At 42.1% G+C, this 24,762-nt stretch overlaps 1 protein-coding gene across 6 annotated transcripts in view; it reads left to right on the top strand.

Moving 5' to 3' along the window:
• The window catches only part of SYT7 (synaptotagmin 7), a 526,341-nt gene that overhangs the window by 378,774 nt on the left and 122,805 nt on the right, over positions 1-24,762 (top strand). For 4 of the 6 annotated variants that reach the window (XM_056526813.1, XM_056526814.1, XM_056526816.1 and 1 more), the window contains one exon: positions 16,222-16,344. The exons of the other annotated variants lie outside the window; for them this stretch is intronic. In XM_056526813.1, the coding sequence (XP_056382788.1) occupies positions 16,222-16,344 (123 nt within the window). The remainder of the gene's footprint in view (positions 1-16,221; positions 16,345-24,762) is intronic. 6 annotated transcript variants of the gene reach the window in all.

Genomic DNA, 24,762 nt, shown 5'->3' with positions numbered 1-24,762 from the left:
ATTTATATTAAAAATTTATATCCTAAATTAATATATTGATTTTAAATTAATTAATATATTAATATTACTAAACACATCTAACACCGTTTTTACACTTTCCTTGTTCATTTCATTACTTTTTTCACTATCCTTGAGGACTGGTTCTATATACGGTAATTATTAATTATATCCACCTCTCCACTTTATTAGGTCTTTCTGGGATTTAGACCAATCCAGTTAACCTCAGGATAACTTACCTGAGTGAGCTACACATCCCCCTTGTCTTTTCCATATGAAAAATTTTGAACTGATTTAAATGATTTGATGGTGGAAACTGCTACTATTCTGCAACGCAAAATTTTCCGACACAGAAATAAGAAATGACAAAATCTGTACAGCGCTGCGGAATACGGTGGAGCTGTAGAAATTATTCTATGAATGAAAATAAAGCTTTTGGGAACAATTCTGTACAGCTTTTTCTCAATGATATCAATAGGAGTTTCAAAAAATGTTATTGAAAATCAGCACTGATTCAGCATCTTAAAAAAAATATATATATAAATAAATAAAAAATATCAGCCCGGTGCAGAGCACCATATGGCGCCACACTGTATATAAGACTCTGGGCAGCTGCAAGGCTTTGTGTGTTTTCGTACATAACGAAACGGCTTTGCAGAATGTATACGGCTATAAAATAAGTATTATTATTCATTAATAAGTATCTATTTTGTATGGTATTAACCTGCCATTAACAAAAACATTTTATATAATGTAGATTATGCCATGAAATGTGTATTTGTAATATACATTGGTTAAAATTTTATATTTTTGGATGAAAAAATGCTGTCCCTGCAGCTATTGCCTGTAAGGAGGGCAGGACAAGCAGGGCTCTGTACAGGCTCCTGGCTTGTCAATTATCCTGCTGTGTGAGCAGGGAGCCTGTCTTGCCCTCAGTGCACAGAGCAATGCTTGTCCTCAGTGCACAGAGCCCTGCTTGTCCTCACTGCACAGAGCCCTGCTTGTCCTCAGTGTACAGAGCCCTGCTTGTCCTCAGTGCACAGATCCCTGCTTGTCCTCACTGCACAGAGTCCTGCTTGTCCTCAGTGTACAGAGCCCTGCTTGTTCTCAGTGTACAAAGCCCTGCTTGTCCTCAGTGTACAGAGCCCTGCTTGTCCTCAGTGTACAGAGTCCTGCTTGTCCTCAGTGCACAGAGCCCTGCTTGTCCTCAGTGTACAGAGCCCTGCTTGTCCTCAGTGTACAGAGCCCTGCTTGTCCTCACTGCACAGAGCCCTGCTTGTCTTCAGTGTACAGAGCCCTGTTTGTCCTCAGTGTACAGAGCCCTGCTTGTCCTCAGTGTACAGAGCCCTGCGTGTCCTCAGTGTACAGAGCCCTGCTTGTCCTCAGTGCACAGAGCCCTGCTTGTCCTTAGTGTACAGAGCCCTGCTTGTCCTTAGTGTACAGAGCCCTGCTTGTCCTCAGTGTACAGAGCCCTGCTTGTCCTCAGTGTACAGATCCCTGCTTGTCCTCAGTGTACAGAGCCCTGCTTGTCCTCAGTGTACAGAGCCCTGCTTGTCCTCAGTGCACAGAACCCTGCTTGTCCTCAGTGTACAGAGCCCTGCTTGTCCACCCACACTTATTTGGTCTCCTCACAGAGACATGGAGCTGAGCCGCCGTGCGGGACCCCCTGTGATGTGACACTTATCTCCTATCCTATACATAGGAGACAAATTTTTCTATCCCGGAATACCCCATTACAGTAGAGCTCTACTTTACAAAGCTATTTTATCTAATCCAGCTGTTCCAAACTACAACTCCCAGTTGTAGTTTTGCAACAGCTGGAGGCACCCCAGTTGGGAATCACCGATCCTATCAATTGATTGCAAACGTACAACAGTTTCTGACTCCTCTAAACCCGAGCTGGTTGCTGGCTGCCCGTGAACTCAATCAGTTTTTACTACCATCCTTGGTTTTTCATTAAAGTCATTTTGGACGCAAACATTTCCTCTTGTTTGCAAAAGCATTTAGAAATCTGTTTCACATGGCCAAATTCAATAATGAAAGGCCTGTAAAAGGCTCAGAAAGGCTCTAATTAACATTTCCACGCCTGGTAGTTACCATTACGGAGCCCATGAAAACCAGAGAGACAGGGGCCCCTATGGGAGCCATAGCTGTCAATCACCATAAAACGTTGGGATTTTGCACCCCAACTTGTGGAAATGGCCCTTTCCAGCTTGTTTATCGATGGCTTATAACTCACTTACTTCCATTCCGCTCATTACCGTTACCCATCCTGTCCTTAAAAAGTAGAGCTGGCAACCAGTCCCAGGTCTGGCTGCGCTGATTTTATACATGCACCATCTCATGTGGAAAACCTGTGTGTTCAAGTGTATCAACCAGATGTTGTTATATGAATCACAGGGCAAGCAAAGAAAGCAACGAATATCATGTTCAGCATACTTTGTCTGTGATGTATATATGTGGTATGGGCGGGTGTGAGGTGCAGGGCAGATGTTGTTACCGTAGGGACAGATGGCATTAAACCATTGTGTTCGTGACGCCAGGGCGTGGTTTATTCTTAACCACCCAAAGATATACCGCTGGATCCTGGGCTAGGCACGGGGGCAATGAAGACAATGACACCAAGTTACGGACAACGGTAGCTTTACTGAGGGTAGACAGTAGGTAAAGTCTATACAGTTCAGCCAGGGCCCAAAAAGGTGACCAGTGACACAGAGACCTCGCTGGCTTGCTGGGACTTGTAGTTGGACAAGAGAATTTAGTGCAGGCCACGCTTGGTAGACAGATGACTTGACTTGTCTGACTTGTGACTGACAGGACGCTGACTTTAGCTTACTTGCACTTGACTTGTGGCTGCAGGACTTGACTTGAGGCCTCCACTACTTTGGACACACACTCTAGGCACGACTTTACTGGACCTCAGCAGGAAGCAAGAGAGCAAGGAAAGAGAGTGAGCTAGCTCCACCCAGGGCTTATATGGGGGAGACTAGCAGAGAGCCCATAAGTCACCTTCGGAGTCAGCTGGTCACTGGTACCTCCTGGGTAACAATCACATGGTACATTTTACTAAAGGCATAACACATCTTTTAATACACACCATATATACAAATGGGGAAACAACTATAGGGGCCCTGGGGACACTGAGACACTGAGGGCAGGAAAGGTACAGGGCAACACCATCCCGTTCTGGGCCACCTCAAATTCCTGAAGTGACCTTCATAATCTGCAAATATACAAAGTATTGCATTGGTTTTACATTTTTATTCGTACACCTCCTATGGTTGAATTGAGGGCGGTTTAATGTTTTAAGCAAAAGGATAGAGGATAAGATGTCTGATCTCCCTGCTGCACCTGGCGTTCGTTTAGAGCGTCGGGAGCGCTGGAGGCTCATGGCGTCACAGTCAAGCCTCGATCGTGACGTCACGGCCACGCCCCCTCAATGCAAGTCTATGGGAGGGGGTGTGACTGCTGACGATACAAGCGGGGCGTGACCGTGATGTCACAAGCCTCCGCCATGCATCGCCGGATGTCTGGGATGTCGGCGGGAGCCCCAAGATCAGGTATCTTATTCTTTATCCTTCGGATAGGGGATAAGATGTCTAGAGGTGGAGTACCCCTTTAACTACTATATGGAGGCAGTGTAGGGTCTAACTACTTTATGGGGGTAGTGTGAGGGTCATGGGGAGAGTATAGGGGCACAGAGGTCCTAAGTACTATGTGAAGGTACTGTAGTACACATGAAGAGTTTGTATAGAGGTGAAGGGGTGCTGGAATATGGATCGTAAAATAGTGTATAGTCAGTGTAAGAAGGGAAGTTGGTCTGTATATAGCAGATTCTATTTAAAGTGGTACAAAACGAATGTCCAGCACTAGGTGTTCAGATCCAAATTCTTGGCTCTTTATTAGGATTAACAGGATAAAACGGGCACAATGAAACCTCTGACCTATGACTAAGCGCATTATTGCGTGAAACACGTCAGAGGTTTCATCGTGCCTGTTTTATCCTGTTGATCCTAATAAAGAGACAAGAATTTGTATCTGAATACCTAGTGCTGGACATTCGTTTTGTACTTGGATCTTGCATTGAAGCCGGGGAGGTGCCAGCGGGTCCAAGGCACAGGTGTGCTCAGTGGGCTGGAGTGGAGCTGTGTTACTTACAATATTGCTATTTAAAGGGGTACTCCGACCACGGGCTGAAGTATTGTGACGTATCGACTCAGCTCCGTGTGACGTCACGCCCCGCCCCCTCAATGCAAGTCTATACTTGCATTGTGGGGGCGGGGCGTGGCATCACACGGGGGCGGAGTCGGGACATCACGATACCCCGGCCCAGTGGTCGTCACGCTACACACTCAGAGCGTCCAGCGCTGTGGAGAGCTCACAAAGGTGGGTGAGCAATGCCAGATTGCAGGGGTGGAACCCCCACGAACAGACATCTTTATTTTACCAAATTACTAAAAAAAATAAATAAATGTGTTAATCCTTTAACCATAAAAAAACAGACCAATTACAGATGAAAAATGAACAACAAATAAATCCATAACAAAAAAACAGAACACATTGTGAAAAAATGATCTGCTTTACACATCCATATTTAATCTGTATTCTTAAATGGAAATGTATCGCGCCTAAAACTGTGGTAGTGAAATGGTCGGTATTTCTGTATTTAACAGCTTGACTATTTCCATGTGGATTGTTCTCTTCACATTTGAGACTGCACATTGCTAAAAATATAATTTTTTTTCATACAACTGTCTTAAAATAGCTGCAGATGATCTAGTACAATGGCTTTGCTTTTTTCAGGGTCTGCCGACTATTGCTGCCTCTTCTGGCAAGAGAACAATAAACATGACATGCTTTTGTGTGATTCCTGTAGCCTGCAACATCTTCCGTCTCATCGTTCGAAGTCTAAAGGGGTTAATGCAGGAGTGGCTCCATCACGTCTCGCTCGCTGTACAGTGAGCGAGCGAGCAGCGGAGGCCCTTATGTCTGACTAATCGGAGGAATCATATTTCAGCTCTGCGCTGTTCTATCACGAGGTTAATTAATCCTTTCTTGTAGTAGATTAAAATAACGGCGCCTCGTACCATGTAAATAGGAGGGACAGAACATAAACCGTGCCCTACGGCTATCATAATCCATCTGTACGGTCAGTGCGTACCAAGGCGGGAATACATCTACATCCAACTTTGCTGCTGATGTTTTGAAGAGTCACGCATGGTGCCCCATCAGCACTATCACTCAGTTTACATTTTTTTTATATATATAATATAAAAATAATAAAATGTTTATGTATATATATATATATATATATATATATATATATATATATATATATACATACATACATTCATGGCTGTAAATGTTGGCACCCCTGAAATTTTTCAAGAAAATGAAGTATTTCTCACAGAAAAGGATTTCAGTAACACATGTTTTGCTATACACATGTTTATTCCCTTTGTGTGGATTGGAACTAAACCAAAAAAGGGAGGAAAAAAAGCAAATTGGACATAATCTCACACCAAACTCCCATAACTTAATATTTGGTTGAATATCCTTTGGAAAAAAATAACTGAAATTAGTTGCTTCCTATAACCATCAATAAGCTTCTTACACTTCTCAGCCGGAAGGTTGGACCACTCTTCCTTTGCAAACTGCTCCAGGTCTCCCTTATTGGAAGGCGCCTTTTCCCAACAGCAAATTTAAGATCTCTCCAACAGGTATTCAATGGGATTTAGATCTGGACTCATTGCTGCCACTTCAGAACTCTCCAGCACTTTGTTGCCATCCATTTCTGGGTGCTTTTTGACGTAGGTTTGGGGTCCCAAGATCTCGGACGCAAACCCAACTTTCTGACACTGGGCTGTACAATGCGACCCAAAATCCATTGGTAAACCTCAGATTTCATGATGCCTTGTACACATTCAAGGCACCCAGTGCCAGAGGCAGCAAAACAACCCAAAAACATAATTGAACCTCCACCATATTTCACTGTAGGTACTGTGCTCTTTTCTTTGTAGGCCTCATTCCATTTTTGGTAAACAGTAGAATGATGTGCTTTATCAAAAAGCTCTATCTTGGTCTCATCTGTCCACAAGATTTTGGCTTACTCAAGTTCATTTTGGAAAAATGTAGTCTTGTTTTTTTATGTCTCTGTGTCAGCAGTATTGGGTATCCTGCCATAGCGTTTAATTTCATAAAATATCGACTGATAGTTTGAGCTGACACTGATGCTCCCTGTGCCTGCAGGACAGCTTGAATATCTTTGGAACTTGTTTGGGGCTGCTTATCCACCATCTGGACTATCCTGCGTTGACACCTTTTGTCAATTTTTCTCTTCCGTCCACGCCCAGGGAGATTAGCTACAGTGCCATGGGTTGCAAACTTCTTGATGATGTTGTGCACTGTGGACAAAGGCAAATCTAGATCTCTGGAGATGGACTTGTAACCTTGAGATTGTTGATATTTTTCCACAATTTTGGTTCTCAAGTCCTCAGTTCTCTACTACTCTTTCTGTTGTCCATGCTTAGTGTGGCATGCACAGACACACAGTGCAAATGCATACCTACATCTAAGTAGTGTACTATTTTGTGCCTGTTAATCTGGGCCTACATACTGTGAAAGGACAGCCAAAAGTAATCACGGCTGGTGTTTTACAGTTTTTAATGCGTATTGTAGCACATTTTTCTGCCCTCATCAGTGCATACCGCATATGTATATCTAAGTAGTGTACCATTTTGTACCTGTTAATCTGTCAAGGGCCTACATACTGTGAAAGTCCAAGCACTAGTACTCACCGGCTGGTGTTTTACAAAAATACTGAATTTTTAATGCGTATTGTAGCACATTTTTCTGCCCTCATCAGTACATACCGCATTCGGTTCGTACATCTAAGTAGTGTACCATTTTGTACCTGTTAATCTGTCAAGGGCCTAGATACTGTGAAAGTCCAAGCAATAGTACTCACCGGCTGGTGTAGACTAAGTGAATTTCTCTCCCTTTTTATCTGCTTTCAGGTGTGATTTCTACATTGCTCACACCTGTTACTTGCCCCAGGTGAGTTTAAAGGAGCATCACATGGTTGAAACAATCTTATTTTTCCACAATTTTGAAAGGGTGGCAATAATTTTGTCCAGCCCATTTTTGGAGTTTGGTGTGACATTATGTCCAATGTTTAAAGGGAATAAACATGTGTATAGCAAAACGTGTTACTTCATTTGCTAGAAAAATTTCAGGGGTGCCAACATTTACGGCCATGACTGTAGATAGGAAATAGAGATAGGAGAAGCACACCTCAAGATGTGGGTGCTATCGGTGCAGATCCCCGGTCACAGGATGTTGGTTAGATAAATATTGAAGAAGACCGCAGCACTCCAAGTAGTAGTGAAAAAACATGCAGAAGCGTTTATTCCATCAAGTTCAGAAAGGGCAACGTTTCAGCTGCTTACATGCAGCCTTTATCAAGCTGATATCAAGCTTGATAAAGGCTGCATGTAAGCAGCTGAAACGTTGCCCTTTCTGAACTTGATGGAATAAACGCTTCTGCACGTTTTTTCACTACTACTTGGAGTGCTGCGGTCTTCTTCAATATTTATCATGACTGTAGATATATATATATATATATATATATATACATACATACAGCCATAATTATAACATTGAGGACCTGTAGGTTCATTCACTAGGCCAGACAATTGGTGAAATAATGATAGAATATACAATTATTTATAAGGTAGGAGGCTTTGAGCTCATAGACTTAGACCTATGAGACCTTTTATATAGAATCAAAAATATGAATTGTCACTATATTGTATGATTGATATCACATTCGCAGTCACACAGTCAGTGTCATATAAACTACTAAACAGAGAATACAATGTCCGCAATAAAGTGCATGAGCGGCACCAATCCCTGCTGCACAAGCAATAACCTACAACAAGGCAGATCTATAAGAGCCGTAAACAATTGACTACAGAACCCAGAAGATGTATGCGGAGGTGCTTGGACGAGAATTCTAGAAATATGTATGCTTAAAAGGTAGAAGATCCCGCATTTACCGCTGTAAATATCTTCATATATCCATATGGGTAAGACCGGAATTCAAGTGTTCAGACCCCGAACCATAGCTGGAACTAGCTGGGAAAAGAGCATGCTAAGTGAGGCGAACTTACAACGTAAGTCAATGAAATTGTCTCAGTCAGCTGCACTTTTCTCACTTTTAACAACCAATCTATCCACGACCGATCAGAGTTGACATGCCTCTAGGAATTGTCAATAAAAAATTCAAATGACAGGCACAAACTGTAATGAAACTGTAATGTTAGATTAAATAGGACTATAGTGCAACACTTTGCACAATAATCCTTTTTCTAAATTATTTTAATTTCCAGTTCAGCTCATTCCTGCTCATGGCCGCCTATAGTGTCTGGAAGCATGCCCAATAGTTACTCCATACAGCTATGTGCAAGCTATACTGTAAAATATAGTCATTTAGAAAACTGATTATTGTGCACAGGGATGCACTATAATCATTTTTTTCCTTGTCTTTAGAGTTATGATTTAAGCTTGCATAGGGATGTAGATTTTGTCCAATATGATGAATATTACAACTTACCCCTAATTCTAATGTCTCTATCCATTCTTAAAACTGCAACGTATGTTGGGTTAGCATGTGATTCTTTAGCTGAATCTTTATTCCTGCTTGTGTCATTCAGTATATCCAGAAGAATATGATATCTCAGTTGTCCAGAAATAATGTAACTTTGTTTTTTGTGACAACCATATACATATATCCACACGTATACAGAAAACCATATTGCATGTCACTGGAGTACAGATCGAAATGAAACCTTTCAGGTCAGGTAATGGGAGGTGCGGGGGGGGAGTGTTCTCTGCATATATAGTAAACAGTTAAAGGGGTACTCCGTAAATCAACTGGTGCCAGACAGTTAAACAGATTTGTAAATTGCTTCTATTTAAAAATCTTAATCCTTCCAGTACTTAACAGCTGCTGTATGCTGCAGAGGAAGTTCTTTTCTTTTTGAACTTCTTTTCTGTCTGACCACAGTGCTCTCTGCTGACACCTCTGTCCATTTTAGGAACTGTCCAGAGTAGAAGCAAATCCCCATAGTGAACCTCTCCTGCTCTGGACAGTTCCTGACGTGGACAGAGGTGTCAGCAAAGAGCACTGTCAGACAAAAAGGAAATTCAAAAAATAAAGAACCTTATTTTGTAGTATACAGCAGCTGATAAGTACTAGAAGGATTGAGATTTTTAAATAGACGTAATTTACAAACCAGTTTAACTTTCTGGCACCAGTTGATAAAAAAAAAAAAGTTTGCCACCGGAGTACCCCTTTAATGTTAACTCCTTTCAGCATTAATCACCACCTGAAAATATCATTAATATCATTGAGAAGCACTTTAAACATATGTGAAAACTGATAAAAAATAGAAAATTGTCAATGATAAAGAAACAGATCATAACTAATCCAGATGAGATAAATGGAGCCATCTGTTTCAGCCCTATAGAAATAAACCTGGTCCGTCAATAGATCCATCTTAATTGTTTTATTATGCTTTATAACAAAAACACATAAAGGCGAAAAACAAAAGCGTTACTCAGGATATAAAACAAGGAAGACAAAAGGGAACAGTTCTGCATCTTACAGATTTTATTCATATTTTGTGTACCGAGAGAAAGTCTTGAGGGGGATATGAAGAAGCAAATGGAGGGAGGATTTAATTGTACTTATATTATTACACGATAAGGCAATAAACATTTATGTTATAATTACATAGTGCTAGTCAGAGGATTGGGAGGAAGACAAATAATTTTCATTTCTCATAGAAAGGAGGCAGCTGTCACCACAGAATATAGATGAGATAACAACGTTATAGGGGACAACGCATTTTGAGTGTAGTTATTGCTAAGTTATGCCATCAATGTCTGATCCTCTTCCTGCTCTTGCTGTTGTGCTTGACATTTACTGGGCCCACTTGGGCCATCCATTAAGACCAAATGGAGATTATGTTGCAGCTGCTTGTAAAAAGTAAAATGGAGCATAGCCCAGATAAGTACTGTAGATAGGGCACAGTAGGGGAATATTGATTGCTTAACAGTATACTATCAATATCTTTATTGATATCCAGTTTTGATAAAAAGTCATCTGACAATACTTAAAATCAGCTGTAAAGGGGTACTCCACTGCCCCAGCATATTTTTCCGAACGCTTGGAGCAGGCGACGGGTGTCGTGATGTCACGTCACGCCCCCTCAATGCAAGTCTCTGGGAGGGGTGTGGTGGCTGCCATGCCCCATCCCATAGACTTGCATTGAGAGGGTGTGTCGTGACATCACGAGGGGCATGGCCGCGAAATCCCGCCACCCGCACCCAGCATTGTAAACGAATGCCGGGTGCTGCACAGAGATCGTAGGGATCTCAGCTGCGGGACCCCTGTGTTTAGACATCTTATCGCCTATCCTTTGGATGGGGGTAACATGTCTAGGGGTGGAGTACGCCTTTAACTTTAGTGTAGTTTATTATTGCATTTTTAGCTCCAGAGTCATAGACTTGCTAAAAAAAATAAATAAAAAAATAAATAAATAAATAAATTTAAAAAAAGCTCCGGCAGCAGACAGAGCCCAGTGTTCTTAGCCAGACAGAAAATCCGTCCAGACATGGGGCCCCCATACACAAGTTGGCTGAGCTCAATGGGGTAGATTTATCAAAACCTGTGCAGAGGAAGAGTGGTGCAGTTGCCTATAGCAACCAATCAGATCGCTTCTATTATTTTTCACGGCCCTCTTTAAAAATGAAAGAAGCGATCTGATTTGTTGCTATGGGCAACTGCACCACTCTTTCCTCTTTCTCTGCACAGGATTTGATAAATCCCCCCCCCAATGACTTTGCAAAGGAGCGGACAACTATGTATTGTGTATAGGGACCTCCCAATTCTCCACTGTCACCAGAAGTGTTTGGCTTTCTCTCCTCTTCCTATTGACAACATATGCACTCTCAGATGAGACAAGCGTGTATGTGTATACAAGAAATAGCAGTCTGACAATTATTGAAGGTGTATAAGCAGGGGCCAAGTCCTGGAAAAAAAAGTGTGGGAGCTCAACCCAAGATTTCCACTAAATGGATGGTCCAGCAGGATTCCTGCTAATGGGAACAGTGTTCCTGCTGTGGAAAAGTGCAGGAACTCAGTTCCCACACATTCCTTCAGGACTTGAGCTCTGTGCATGAGCAACTTAGTTCTTTTCTGTACTGGCCTCCTACATGCAACCTGGGTAATGGTATGTTCTAACGTTTTATATTAAAACCTTCTTTTCTGACCTTCTGAAGAAATGTAAGGAATAACTGGGTCAAACATCACCTGATACATTTACCATGTCATGTTAATGCAAACCCCTGCAGTTATATGTGAATGTCAAACGGTGGGCACTCAGAAGGTGTTTCATTTATGGCACAGAAATAATTCATGGTTAGTATTATGCCTAGGCACAAAGGCTTGAGAAACAACAATGTATATGAGCTACGGAACATACTGAATGATGGGTTAGAAATAATGGCACTGGACAAGAGAGACAAGATGAAATGAGAGGTATTGGGAGATTAAAGAGTTTGCAGTATAGGAATTCGATAGACAGTACATGAGTGATCAGAGTAGGACTCAAAGTGACACCATCATTTACCTATATGGAAGGTAATGAGAAAATAATTGGCTTTATGGAAGTGAATGGACAGGGAGAATAATAGTCACGTTTGAACTCACAAAATGACTATTGATAGGGTATACTGTGCTTGGATAAAAATGGAGGCGATGATTAAAAAGCCATAAATCCAGTCTCAAATGTAAAAATACCTATTTCAATACATTCAACGTTGTTGTTATTATGTATAAAAATGTATTTGTGCTTATCCAAGGCTCATATTATTTATCCTTACCATCAATACAACTTCTGCTGTTTGGTATACTTTTGTTTTTGTATATTTATTATACTTTGATCTAGCTCTCCCATGTCAATGCCTTGGAAGAGTACCCTCTGTGCAGTGAGGAAGAGTACCCTCTGTGCAGTGAGGAAGAGTACCATCTGTGCAGTGAGGAAGAGTACCCTCTGTGCAGTGAGGAAGAGTAACCTCTGTGCAGTGAGGAAGAGTACCCTCTGTGCAGTGAGGAAGAGTACCCTCTGTGCAGTGAAGAAGAGTACCCTCTGTGCAGTGAGGAAGAGTACCCTCTGTGCAGTGAGGAAGAGTACCATCTGTGCAGTGAGGAAGAGTACCCTCTGTGCAGTGAGGAAGAGTAACCTCTGTGCAGTGAGGAAGAGTACCCTCTGTGCAGTGAGGAAGAGTAACCTCTGTGCAGTGAGGAAGAGTACCCTCTGTGCAGTGAGGAAGAGTACCCTCTGTGCAGTGAGGAAGAGTACCCTCTGTGCAGTGAAGAAGAGTACCCTCTGTGCAGTGAGGAAGAGTACCCTCTCTGCAGTGAGGAAGAGTACCCTCTGTGCAGTGAGGAAGAGTACCCTCTGTTCATTGAGGAAGAGTGCCCTCTGTGCAGTGAGGAAGAGTACCCTCTGTGCAGTGAGGAAGAGTACCCTCTGTGCAGTGAGGAAGAGTACCCTCTGTGCAGTGAGGAAGAGTACCCTCTGTGCAGTGAGGAAGAGTACCCGCTGTGCAGTGAGGAAGAGTACCCTCTGTGCAGTGAGGAAGAGTACCCCCTGTGCAGTGAGGAAGAGTACCCTCTGTGCAGTGAGGAAGAGTACCCCCTGTGCAGTGAGGAAGAGTACCCTCTGTGCAGTGAGGAAGAGTACCCTCTGTGCAGTGAGGAAGAGTACCCTCTGTGCAGGGAGGAATAGTACCCTCTGTGCAGTGAGGAAGAGTACCCTCTGTGCAGTGAGGAAGAGTACCCTCTGTGCAGGGAGGAAGAGTACCCTCTGTGCAGTGAGGAAGAGTACCCTCTGTGCAGTGAGGAAGAGTACCTACCCTCTGTGCAGTGAGGAAGAGTACCCTCTGTGCAGTGAGGAAGAGTACCCTCTGTGCAGTGAGGAAGAGTACCCTCTGTGCAGGGAGGAAGAGTACCCTCTGTGCAGTGAGGAAGAGTACCCTCTGTGCAGTGAAGAAGAGTACCTACCCTCTGTGCAGTGAGGAAGAGTACCCTCTGTGCAGCGAGGAAGAGTACCCTCTGTGCAGTGAGGAAGAGTATGCTCTGTGCAGTGAGGAAGAGTACCCTCTGTGCAGTGAGGAAGAGTACCCTCTGTGCAGTGAGGAAGAGTACCCTCTGTGCAGGGAGGAAGAGTACCCTCTGTGCAGTGAGGAAGAGTACCCTCTGTGCAGTGAAGAAGAGTACCTACCCTCTGTGCAGTGAGGAAGAGTACCCTCTGTGCAGCGAGGAAGAGTACCCTCTGTGCAGTGAGGAAGAGTATGCTCTGTGCAGTGAGGAAGAGTACCCTCTGTGCAGCGAGGAAGAGTACCCTCTGTGCAGTGAGGAAGAGTATGCTCTGTGCAGTGAGGAAGAGTACCCTCTGTGCAGTGAGGAAGAGTACCCTCTGTGCAGTGAGGAAGAGTACCCTCTGTGCAGTGAGGAAGAGTACCTTCTGTGCAGTGAGGAAGAGTACCCTCTGTGCAGTGAAGAAGAGTACCCTCTGTGCAGTTGTTATTCCCTAACTGTATTAGGGCAGTGCTTGAAATTAATAGGTTTCACTCCTGCACTAAATTCTGACCTGATCAGTAAAGCTTTGCACACATTTGCTTTAAAGGAGTACTCCGGGATAAGAAAACGTATCCCCTATCCTACGTATAGGGGATAAGTTTCAGATCACGGGGGGTCCGACCACTGGGGCCCCCCTGTGATCTCTCACAGGATCACATGGGACCCCGGCAGTCAGCGGCAATGGGGCTTGTCCGACCACCGAATGACGCGACAGCCGACACGCCCCCTCAATACATCTCTATGGGAGAGCCGGAGCGCTGCATTCTAGTCTATTGAGGGGGTGTGTTGGCTGCTGCGTCATACGATGGTTAAAACGTGCTATTTCGTCAAAGAGTCGAGGGCCAGACACGAGGGATCATGGGGGCCCCAGTGGTCGGACCACCCGCAATCTGAAACTTATCCCCTATCCTTAAAGGTCAGTATCTTGAGCATATTTGATGCACACCATTGGAAGCTGCAGATTTCAGTGTAAACTGAAGGACTGAATACAGCTTCAAAGCTGCAGCCTCAAATCCTAATGTATAGACCCTAAAGTGTATTCCTAACTTCAAAAGTCATCCACCATCCACATGATAGGAAATAACAACCTGATCTATGAGGGTCCAACTGCTGCCCCCCCCCCCCCCCCCACCCTTCAATCTGGAGAGAAGAGGAAAATTGTCCTGCAATTAAATTGAGCATACCGCACACATGCATGGCCAGCACTCAATTTATTCTCTATGGGGCCTCCTAACATTGCCAAGTCCTGATGGGAGCCCTGTTTGGAAGCTTAATCCATTCAAGGGACAATTCCCCTCTGTTCTGTGGATAGGCGGGGGTCCCTGTAGTTGGAAAACCCCCTTAAATATTTTTTTTCAGGTTTGTATTTGGCTTTTAAGGTCAGAGAAGCCTAACAAGCTGTGATTTTTCTACACAGTAAATGGGAAACCTGACATGCAACAGCTGCTGAAGGTCATGAAGTTGCGGAAGAAGCAGAATTTTCGAGCGGAATATGGCAGAAAAATTCAACTCGGAAATTCTAGTGCAGCAGTGTCCTATTGTTTTCAATGGGATTCTGCAGCACCATGCACACAGTTGAATTTCCACAGTGGAAACATCTCCACAGAAATTCTGATTCCAGACGCTGCACAAAGAATTGAAAGGTCAATTCTTTCTGCGAAATCTGCTCGGAGATGCATTGCCGTCTATGGATATGACGTGTTTCCGAGCGGTCCTAGCGCTGGCATGTTTTAGATACCACAATATGTAAGTATTCTTCTCTAGAATGGTTGTTTCTACAAGAGAATATGATCCATCTTAAAGGGGTACTCCGCCCCTAGACATCTTATTGCCATCTGATCGCGGGGGGTCAGGCCTCTGTGACCCCACGTGATCTCCGGCCTCACACCCTGGCATTCTGAACATTTATATTCAGAACACCAGCTGTGCTTGGCTTTGGGTGGCCGTGGTCATCACACCCTCCTCCATTAATGTCTATGTGAGGGGACATGACAGCTGTGGTTGCTCATAATCCGACAGAGCGGAGTTTGCTTTGTGCAGTGGATAACGTGGGTGCCAGGCCAGAGATCACGGGGAGGTCACTACAGCAAGAGCCCCTGCGATCTGACATCTTATCCCCTTTCCTTAGGATAGGGGATAAGGTGTCTAAGAGTGGAGTACCCCTTTAAAGGTACCATAAGGCAGCACATGCAGTGTCTACAATAGGGACTCCCTTTGCCACATTATATGGCAAATTACATTCTAATGTGTATAAAACCCTAAAAATGATCTTACCAATACAAATACAGTATGACATAGACTTTTCCTAATGACACAAACTACTTCACAGTAAGTCTGCAGCAGACAAATGCAAGTGCCACCATATTGCCCTTCTATCCTCTGTTTTCCACCAGGGTGGCTCTCTGAATAGGAAAAACTGCTCTGTAACAATAGAGGAACATTTGTTTAAATTGAGCAATCCAAGTAAAGAAATATTTAGTACTGTCCATTATAATGGGTTACAATGGATATAGAACTGGATGATGAAGGGATATATGAATAAAGGAAGAAAAGGAAGATGGAGGAACAACTGACTTTACTTCAACCTTCTTATAGGAGTATTATATTAGGAAAGTTGCTTAGAAATGGGTGAAGTTTCAAAAATAGCATAATGGATGACTATTAGGAAAGATACAAAATATAGGTTAAGGAGTTAGATGGAAGCGGAAACCTTGAGAGAGGTATTATTTTACCGCATACATAATGAGTCATCGGTTCAAGTATTTCTTAAGTCTAAGATGTAATGAGAAGTGAATTCTGCTCCTATTAATGCTCTGTTTGCCATTAAGTCTCTTTCCTGCATGATCCTTGTAACCACTTCCTTATATTCTCCTTCATAAAACTTATCAAGCATTAAGGAATGAAGAATGACTTTTCCTTTATCGTCAGTATTTACTGTATTCTTACTTTGCTGATGCTTCTGTGTTGTGTCTCTTTTCCTCCTTTGCTCTCTCTTGCTTTTGGTCTGCGGGCAGGGAAGGCCGCATGGTGGTGCTGTCCTTGGTTCTGGGGCTCTCCGAGCAGGACGACTTTGCCAATATCCCAGACCTGCAAAACAATGGGTCTCAGCAGAACCAGAACACTCAGGGCGAAAAGAGGTAGGCGGGGGGAGCACGGATGTGCCCTCCCTGTGTGGGGTCGTAATGTCAGATTTTCTATGTCATGGAAAATGTTATCATATTGTTCACTTTTGTCACAAGTCACCGCTTCACATAACCTTATCCCGATTACGTACAGAGTCCATTCTTGCATGAGTGTAGCTGTGTGTGGTGTTTTAATAGATTGTCATATATCTTAAAATACTCGAATTAGTTTTAGAAATCAGTATGTATGGGAAGATATTGACTGGTCGATGTTCAATATGCAGTACAATCTTCCAGCAGTATGTCATAAAGCAAGCTGAGCAGATTCATATGTAAGTTTGTGAAAAAAGATTTGTATAATTTAGGAGAGGAAAAGCAACAAAGATGCTCTCATACTTATATCTCACCCTCATATTCCATCCTCCTTATCCCCTACTCATATCCTGTCCTCTTATCCTTACCTCATATCCCGTCCTCATATGCCGACCTCCTTATCCGATCTTCATATCTCATCCTCATATCCTGTCTTCATATCCCATCCTTATATCTTGTCCTTATATCCAATCACCATATCCTGACCTCCATATCCTGACCTCATATCCCAACCTTATATCCTACTTATATACCCAATACTCATATCCCATCGTTATATTTTGTCCTCTGCACTATTTTCTTTACCTGCCTGCCAGACAGTTAAATCATACTTTACCGTCACATTGGTATGGCTGCAGGAGGTTTAAAAGTCTCAGGCAATCTCTGCCGCTCGAGAATAAAGTAATGTACCCAAAGTCCCATAGACTATGCTTATTAATCCAGTTGGTGGTCCTAATCAGTGACCGGCAGTTATTTTTGTAGGTTAAAGTAGATAGTGAAGGCTACACTAATGACTATCCCCACGCAAGGATTTCTGTTTTAAATTTCCCCATACAAGTCTATCGGGCATCTGGGAAATCTGTCCCCAGAGCATGCTAGTCTAGGAGCAGTCAGGCATTAGAAGTTGCTGGGGAATTTTAAACAGAAATCCTTGAACCGGGAAAGTCATTAGAGGTACCCTTTATGCCCAAAATGAGCGGGTATTTCAATCCATAAATTACTACTACTAGGGAATTTTTTCCCCAGAAAAATATATAGCTGCTCAGTTACTCCTGCTCTATAATATACTGGCAGATTGGACGACATTTAACACATTTTTGATTGCTTAAAATTAGTATAGTTAATTTAAAAAACTTAAATGTGTGGTCAAACAGTGGAGATGACTCAAAAAGTATTCTGTGTAAATAAGAAGAGCAAGGCCCCATTCACATGGCAGAATTTCCAAGTGGAATTCAGCAAAAAATTCAGCTCGAAAATTCTGCCGAGTGAATGGAGATTTACAAAGAGCTTCTTCTATTTTCAGTCAGTCAGTCAGAAATAGATTTTAGATATTTTCTCTTTCTCTAGAGGTACTGTATATATTACTTTATGTAAACATATTAGCAATATGGTACAAATAGAAACTATTATAACCTTAAACTAAGCATAAAAAACATGAAGAGACTGTTAGTAAAACAAGAAAATTATTATGTGCAGTACTGTCCTTGAGCTGTGGAATATAAAGGATTTGACACCAGGGGGCTTGTCCGGGACATGAATGGGAGGCTTTTTTCTCTGTCAGTGCTTCTATTCAATTTTTCCCTTTGTTGATGAAAGAAAATGTATTTTATTTATGAAATATACAAGTGTGTGTGTTTTGTGTGTGTTTTGTGTGTGTGTGTGAGTGTGTTTTTTCTTTTACATCAATGTGACACTTACACAGTAATTATTTCCATTGCTGCTGCACTCTTCAGTAAGTGTGCCACACCAGCCAATACCCAGAAAAATAGCAATCCAGGCACAAAGACCCCATCAATGGAAGCTTTCTAGTTAAATCATCTCCAGCTGAGAAGTGTGAAGAGAAATGCAGACATTTGGCTGGAATTGCTTTTCGAAGTTAACACAGTGTTAATGAAGTGGTCCAATTTTCACTCTGAGGTTATTTTTATTCTTCCTATACCACGCTACATATATTAACACATTAATGCTGTCATTGAACCGCAGTCTGTCACGCAGATCTTCCAAATATAAAACCATGAAAAGAAAACAGAGCCTCAGTCCTGAGCCCGCTAGAGTGAAGAGCAGAACATATTTCAGTCTTGATTCCCCATCGACATGTGGGTGTTAATTCTCACAGTTTCAATATCTGCTGATGATGTTATGACAGTCTATTTAATGAAAATTCAGCCACCTAAGTATATTTATCAAGCTATAAAAATACAGCACGTTAGCCCTCTTTGTAAATGTGTTACTTAGCAAAGGAAGGTCCCAACACGAATGAAGAGATGACAAAAACAAACCCAAGTGTATTCTTACTAAAGCAAACTCTTTAAATTATGATTATCTAGTGGTGGTTGAAGCATAACCCCCAGTGAGGCAATAGGAAATTACATGTCAATGAAAAATATCTTGTTTACCCCTTGAATAACAATGAATTATCTTGATCTATCACCTCAATTACTCTGTCTTTTAATTGTGGCTTAAGATACCATCACTTCATCAAGATTTATCTCATCTATCTAGATAATGACTTTACTGTTGTGTAATGTTCGTATAGAATTCCATGTGCAGAACCTGACAGTGATCAAAAAAATATCATTACTTGACTTACAATGTCTTTTGGTCAATTGGTGGCCTTCTGTTAATTTTAAGTCAGAGACAAGGTAGTAACGTGTAACAAGGCTTCTGGTTTTATTTTTCAGTAGGCACAAACAAATACAAAATAAATCCTCCGTGTCCACCCCTAACTACACAAAATCTTCCCTCTGTGTACAGGTGGCTTACTACAAGCCGCCTAACAAAACAGTCACCTAAAATGTGTTACTCATACAAGGTAAATGCCCAGGTTTTTAGGCTGCCCACATCATGCCTCTCATTGCAGACTCGTTAATACCTTTTGTCAGCCCAGTATTAATCAGCTTCAGCACCTGTACTGATTTGGGGCTAATCTAAAAAATCTAGACTGGCCCAGGAAGGGGAATTAAAGGCCCCACTGCCAAACTTGCCTTTCATCCCATCAAGATCAAAGCTTGATAATATGACTTAACAAATTCCCTAGCAAGCCAAGGCTACTTTCACACTGGGGTATACGCTTTCTGAAATCTAGTGTCCACATATAACAGGTACACTGGGAAAAAATTAAATATAGCAATCCCCAACGCCAATGACCAGTCTGCCACTGTCTCAATATATATATATATATATATATATATATATATATATATATATATATATTACACATTGAAAACACAGTCCAATTTGCATAAGTCAGAACAGAAGAAGCTGAACAGATTAATAAACAGCATTATGGGAATAGTTCCAGGATAACTTTTTATACATGTAAACCTCTGCTCATTCTTGGCTAAGTAGTCAAGTGGGCGGTCCAACTCAGTGATTGACAGCTCTCTCTATATTTACACTTAGCACAGATATCTGTCAATCACTGAGTAGGACCACCCACATGACTACTTGACCCCGAACAAGCAGAGATTTCCATAAATCTGCTTAGCTCCTCCTGCTTTATAACCTAATGCCTGCAGGTTAGACTACATTTTCAATGTAACAGGTTCCCTCAAACCAAAGTTGCCCATATGCCCTGTATTTCTATATTTAGGTTTTAGAGGCACCCACTACTGAATAGTGTGAACACAGCTGTGCATTGCCTAGGAGCATTAAGCTGAATATTTTTCGCTGTCAACTAGTGAACTTTCTGTGTAAGCCAGACCGCATCATGTTCCAGTATCTTAGAAACAGTGCAATCTACATGGCAAGCAGCACCGCAGGTGTCCATCAGTTCTCCCGCTGTAACCGAAATCTTTCATCTTCAGTTCTTTTGACTCTAGGATCATACACAGAAAAAGTAGTCAACAGTAAAGACTTATATTAACACACACAAGCAAGCTTGGTTTAAGTCTCTTTGAAGTAGCAGATCAGTACTGGATTACATTGAATACATTTGTAAAAGCACGTTCTCTGTCTGAAATTAATTTCTTTTTGCTATAGAAAGTTTACATAAAATAACTGTAGACATAATATTGTGTACTTAATGAAGTGCAGTACATCACACAGCCTGCAGATGTTGTCATTAGGCCATTCTTGGGCTTCAAGAGCAGCAACCTGTACAGTAGCATCCTTTACACTAGGAATTTGCCCTCCAAAAAAAAGGGGATCACACATTGTCCTACTGCCAGGACCCCCAGCGATCCACTGTAATCTGCAGGGAATATGACAGCGAGGGTTGTGGTCCCCTGGAGCACCACCACACGTAGGGCACATTTAGCAACACAACTATACTAGTTAGGTGTAACTACATTGAAGAGAATGCAATTCAGGGTCAGTCTTAGGTTTGATGTTGCTTACGCCTTTTAAGTTACTATATAGTGGCCAATTAAAGTGTACCCGTCAGATCCCCCCCACCACACACACACAGAAAAATGTATAAGTTACTTAGTACCTAATCCTGATCATGTACATATAAATGGTCTCATGCAGCCTTGCCCATGGGGACTCGTTGGTGTCTCACTAGGTATGGGGACCCCTAGTGGTGGGATTTTCAGGGCCCATTTTGTTTACTATATATATATATATATATATATATTTTTTTTTTTTTTTTTTATAAAGCATATTCCAAAAAGTCTTCAATTTTAATCATTAAAAAGATATCAAAAGTTTTTTGATCTGACCATGCCGATTTAAGTAGTTGTACATTGTATAAATAACACTGCCAGATAGTTGCATATATTTATGCATATTACTGTCTTTTCATAAACTAGTGAATGATGCTGCATCCGAAATAGCTGCCTTCCAAAAGTTCCTAAGGTAAATGTGGGCTTGGAGATGCAATCTTAAAGGGGTATTCCAGGATTCCTTTATCCTTTTAGCCCATTATGCCAAGTTATAATGCAGTGTAGTATGTTTGTGCTTCTATTACCTCTTTGTGCCGATTTGTACTCGTTTTATGCAGGGGACCCACACCCAGAAGTACTGTAGTGCAAGTCTTTATATGACTGGTGTCTCTGACCTTTCCCAACATTCCAGAGTGGAGTGTAGTTTTGTTTCTGACAATTTTTTTTCCCCATGGTATTTACTACTGTATCTTGTATTTGGCAATTTTCCCTACCTTTTACTCCTTTTTATACATGCTCTGAGCTGTCAGGTTTTCCAGAGCTCAAATCCACCACATTTTATGTGGAAACATTAGTACGTTTTTAGGTTTCTTAAGAAAATGTAGGTGTTTTTTTTTTAGACACGCCCATTTTCCCTGATGGACATGTCCCTTTGTAGGGTTTACTGAGTAAGGTGGAGAGTTAATAGGATTTTTTGCATTCTTCTTTGGAAATTCTGGCTCACGACACATGCGACACAAAAAACCTGCAAAACCTACTCTAAAAAGCCTTAGTAAATGAGGCCCAATTTGTCATAAGTCACATGGTCTTCAGGGGCGCATGATTATGCTGTAGTGGGTTGGTGGATAGCATTACTTCAGTAAATCCCTTTACCCTGCTGTCCACCCACTGTGACATACTGGAGACCATGTGACTGATGACATATTGTCTCTGGAATACTGGAAAAGAGACAATAGTAAAACAAAGACATATAGCACTTCCGATAGTGGGTCCTGTACATGAAAACGGGTCAAAATAGTGCAGGGAGGTAATAGAAAAAGATTTCACGATATTATAACTTGGCATCATGCTGGCAAAGGATGAAGAAGAAAAAAATCCTCACAGATCACACATACCTAAGGTTTCATGCTGAACGCCCATTTAATTAGGCCCCTGCCATTTTTAGTGAACATTTTTAGTGAAGGGTCATGCTTAGGGTGTTTACTGCGGATTTACCACATAATCTGCAGCATTAAGGCTAGGTTTTTTTCTGGTGTTTTTTCTGCCCTGTCATTTTGCACTTTCATTATGCAGTTTCTGTGGCGCCTTTTCAAAATTAGTGGATTTTAGTCTTGGCCTTTCTTTCCTGCATTTTTATTATGACAAGGCATGTGATTCTTTCATCATGTGACTCAAGGATTTCTATAGATGAAATGGGGGGGGGGGGAAAGCCAGAAAAAAATGCCAATACTAAACCCACATGGCTTTTAATTAATGGTGTTTTTTCTTTGTTGCTATTTTTGCTTTTTTTATGTGAAAAAATGATATGTGAAAAAAAACAGTCTCAACATGCTGCAATTTTGGAAAACTGCCCAAAACCTTCGAAAAACAGCAGCAAAAAAAAAAAAAAGAGTGAAAATCACCAAGTGGGTGTGGTGTTATGTGATTCTGTCAGATGTATCCGTCGGCATCCCTCCAAAAATAGGATACCGACGTATATTGTAATGGAGAGCAGGGGGTGCACCGGTAAAACAAGCAGCCGTTTGTAAATGCACCGTCTCAAAGTTAATTCTTTTGGCAGCGTCTGGGGAAAATTCCATAATGTGAATAGTGCAGTATAATTGAGAACAATGGGTAACTGCTGCGTCACATTTTCCTAGCGGAATTCTAAAGCAGCGTTCCATTCAGAAAATATGTAGTGTGAGTAAACCCTTAGAAGCTGCATCATCATCTGCCCGATAATATCTATAGGTTTTGTTTTACATACCGTACTTACATTAAACCTTCAAATTTCTGTTCCCAGGCATAAGAGTTAAATTCTATTTGCAGCTCCACTGCTAATTGCTTATTAATGTGCATGGTTGACCAAACCTGCTTGTAATCCCGGGAGATTTTCTGCATAAAGCTTTAAAGGATTATACTAAAGCTGTAACCCCTTTATGCCAAATCTTTGCGTGATTGAGGGATTTGATGTAGATGATCATGGAATCCATGCACATTCCTGCAGCTACTTTCCGATAATCCATATTAAGATCCCACTGACACCAATGACCTGCAGTGTGCTCAGGATTTCTCTGCCAGTCCATGATGATATCACAGAGGCAGAGCCTAGTGCAGCCGGAAGCAGCATGAAATCCATTCTTCCAGAATATTGCTTCAGCAATGGTTACACGATCTATATATGTGTGTGTAATAGAAAAGGATAGTTTATTAGATTATTATTACATGATAAAACATGAGAATAGAGTGGGGCCCTCGACCCATGTAGACAAATCATCGAAGCTAGATGAGCAATGAATACAATATCTACACAAAGCATTTCTTCATTGAGAGGGGATTGGATCGGGCATAGATATTAGGGTGAAAACACTATGCTGTTTGCCATATGTAGTAAATACTTCTAAAATATGCTATTAAATGGAAAACTGTCAGCTTGTTCACCCAATACACTGGGTTATAGTGTGGGTGAACAGGAGTCCAACAAGGGGTCACTTACTTAAAGAGTAGCTCCCACCATCTGTATTTTTTTTACTGTCCCTACCTATTGCTAATCTATCCCTAACCCCCTCCCTGCCTTTAAAAAAAAATGTCTACCTTACAAATGGCTCATCTTCAGCTCGTATGTGTACCTCTGCTGGAAGCCGACTTCCCCAGCAGGCACGACGTCACTGACGCCTACTGGGTGCCGACTTCCGCCCTCACCTCATCTATGCTGCACTCCTGTCGGGAGAACACATAGATGAGCGGCCAATAGCACGGCAGGCTGCTCCGGGGTCTACTCCTCCCTGTTAAGCAGTGTAGTGTTATCCAGGGAGGAGGAGTAAAGGAGCATCACCCACCTGCTGTGCTCACTGCCGAAACACGGGACCGAAACAAAGTACAGGTAAGTGAAATAAGACCTCACATACCCGTACAGGACATGTACAGTCCTGGGGCATCAGCGCAGCACTGAGATTCAGACTGTACATGCCGGGGGCAGGCAGCCAATGAGCGCAGACCCGGCGTTCACAGTGCTCGCTCCTGCCTGTCTGATTGACAGGCAGGGAGCGAGAGCAGGCTGACTGAATTAGGACCGATTGCCCGGCCGGCATGGTCCTAATTCAGTACTGACGTCACAACAGGCTCCCGCTGGCCACGAGGAGAGAGACCCCTAGTGGCCAGTTTTCAAATGTAAAATACACTATTTTAATAAAAAAAAAAAATAAATAATGAATCTATATTAGAGATATATTGTAGTACATAAGTACTACAACATATAAAAAATAAAAAAGGTTGGTGACCATTTAAATATGTCATGTAGGTCCTAAGATATGTTCCCCAAAAGATCATCTTCTATATTTAGTGAATTGTGCGCAGGGGGAGGGACCTTGCTGGCTCAATTTACATATTCATCGTATATGACTCCACTTTACTGGAATGTGGAGTCACAGACAATTAATATGTAAAATAAGCTGGTGATGTCCCGCCCCCTGCATGCGATTCACTAAAATCAGCAGAGAATCTTCTGGGGGACATATCTCAGGACCTACTGGACACA

This window comes from Hyla sarda, chromosome 6 (assembly GCF_029499605.1).
Source record: "Hyla sarda isolate aHylSar1 chromosome 6, aHylSar1.hap1, whole genome shotgun sequence".
NCBI lineage: Eukaryota > Metazoa > Chordata > Amphibia > Anura > Hylidae > Hyla > Hyla sarda.
This window is presented reverse-complemented; position numbering and strand designations above follow the sequence as displayed.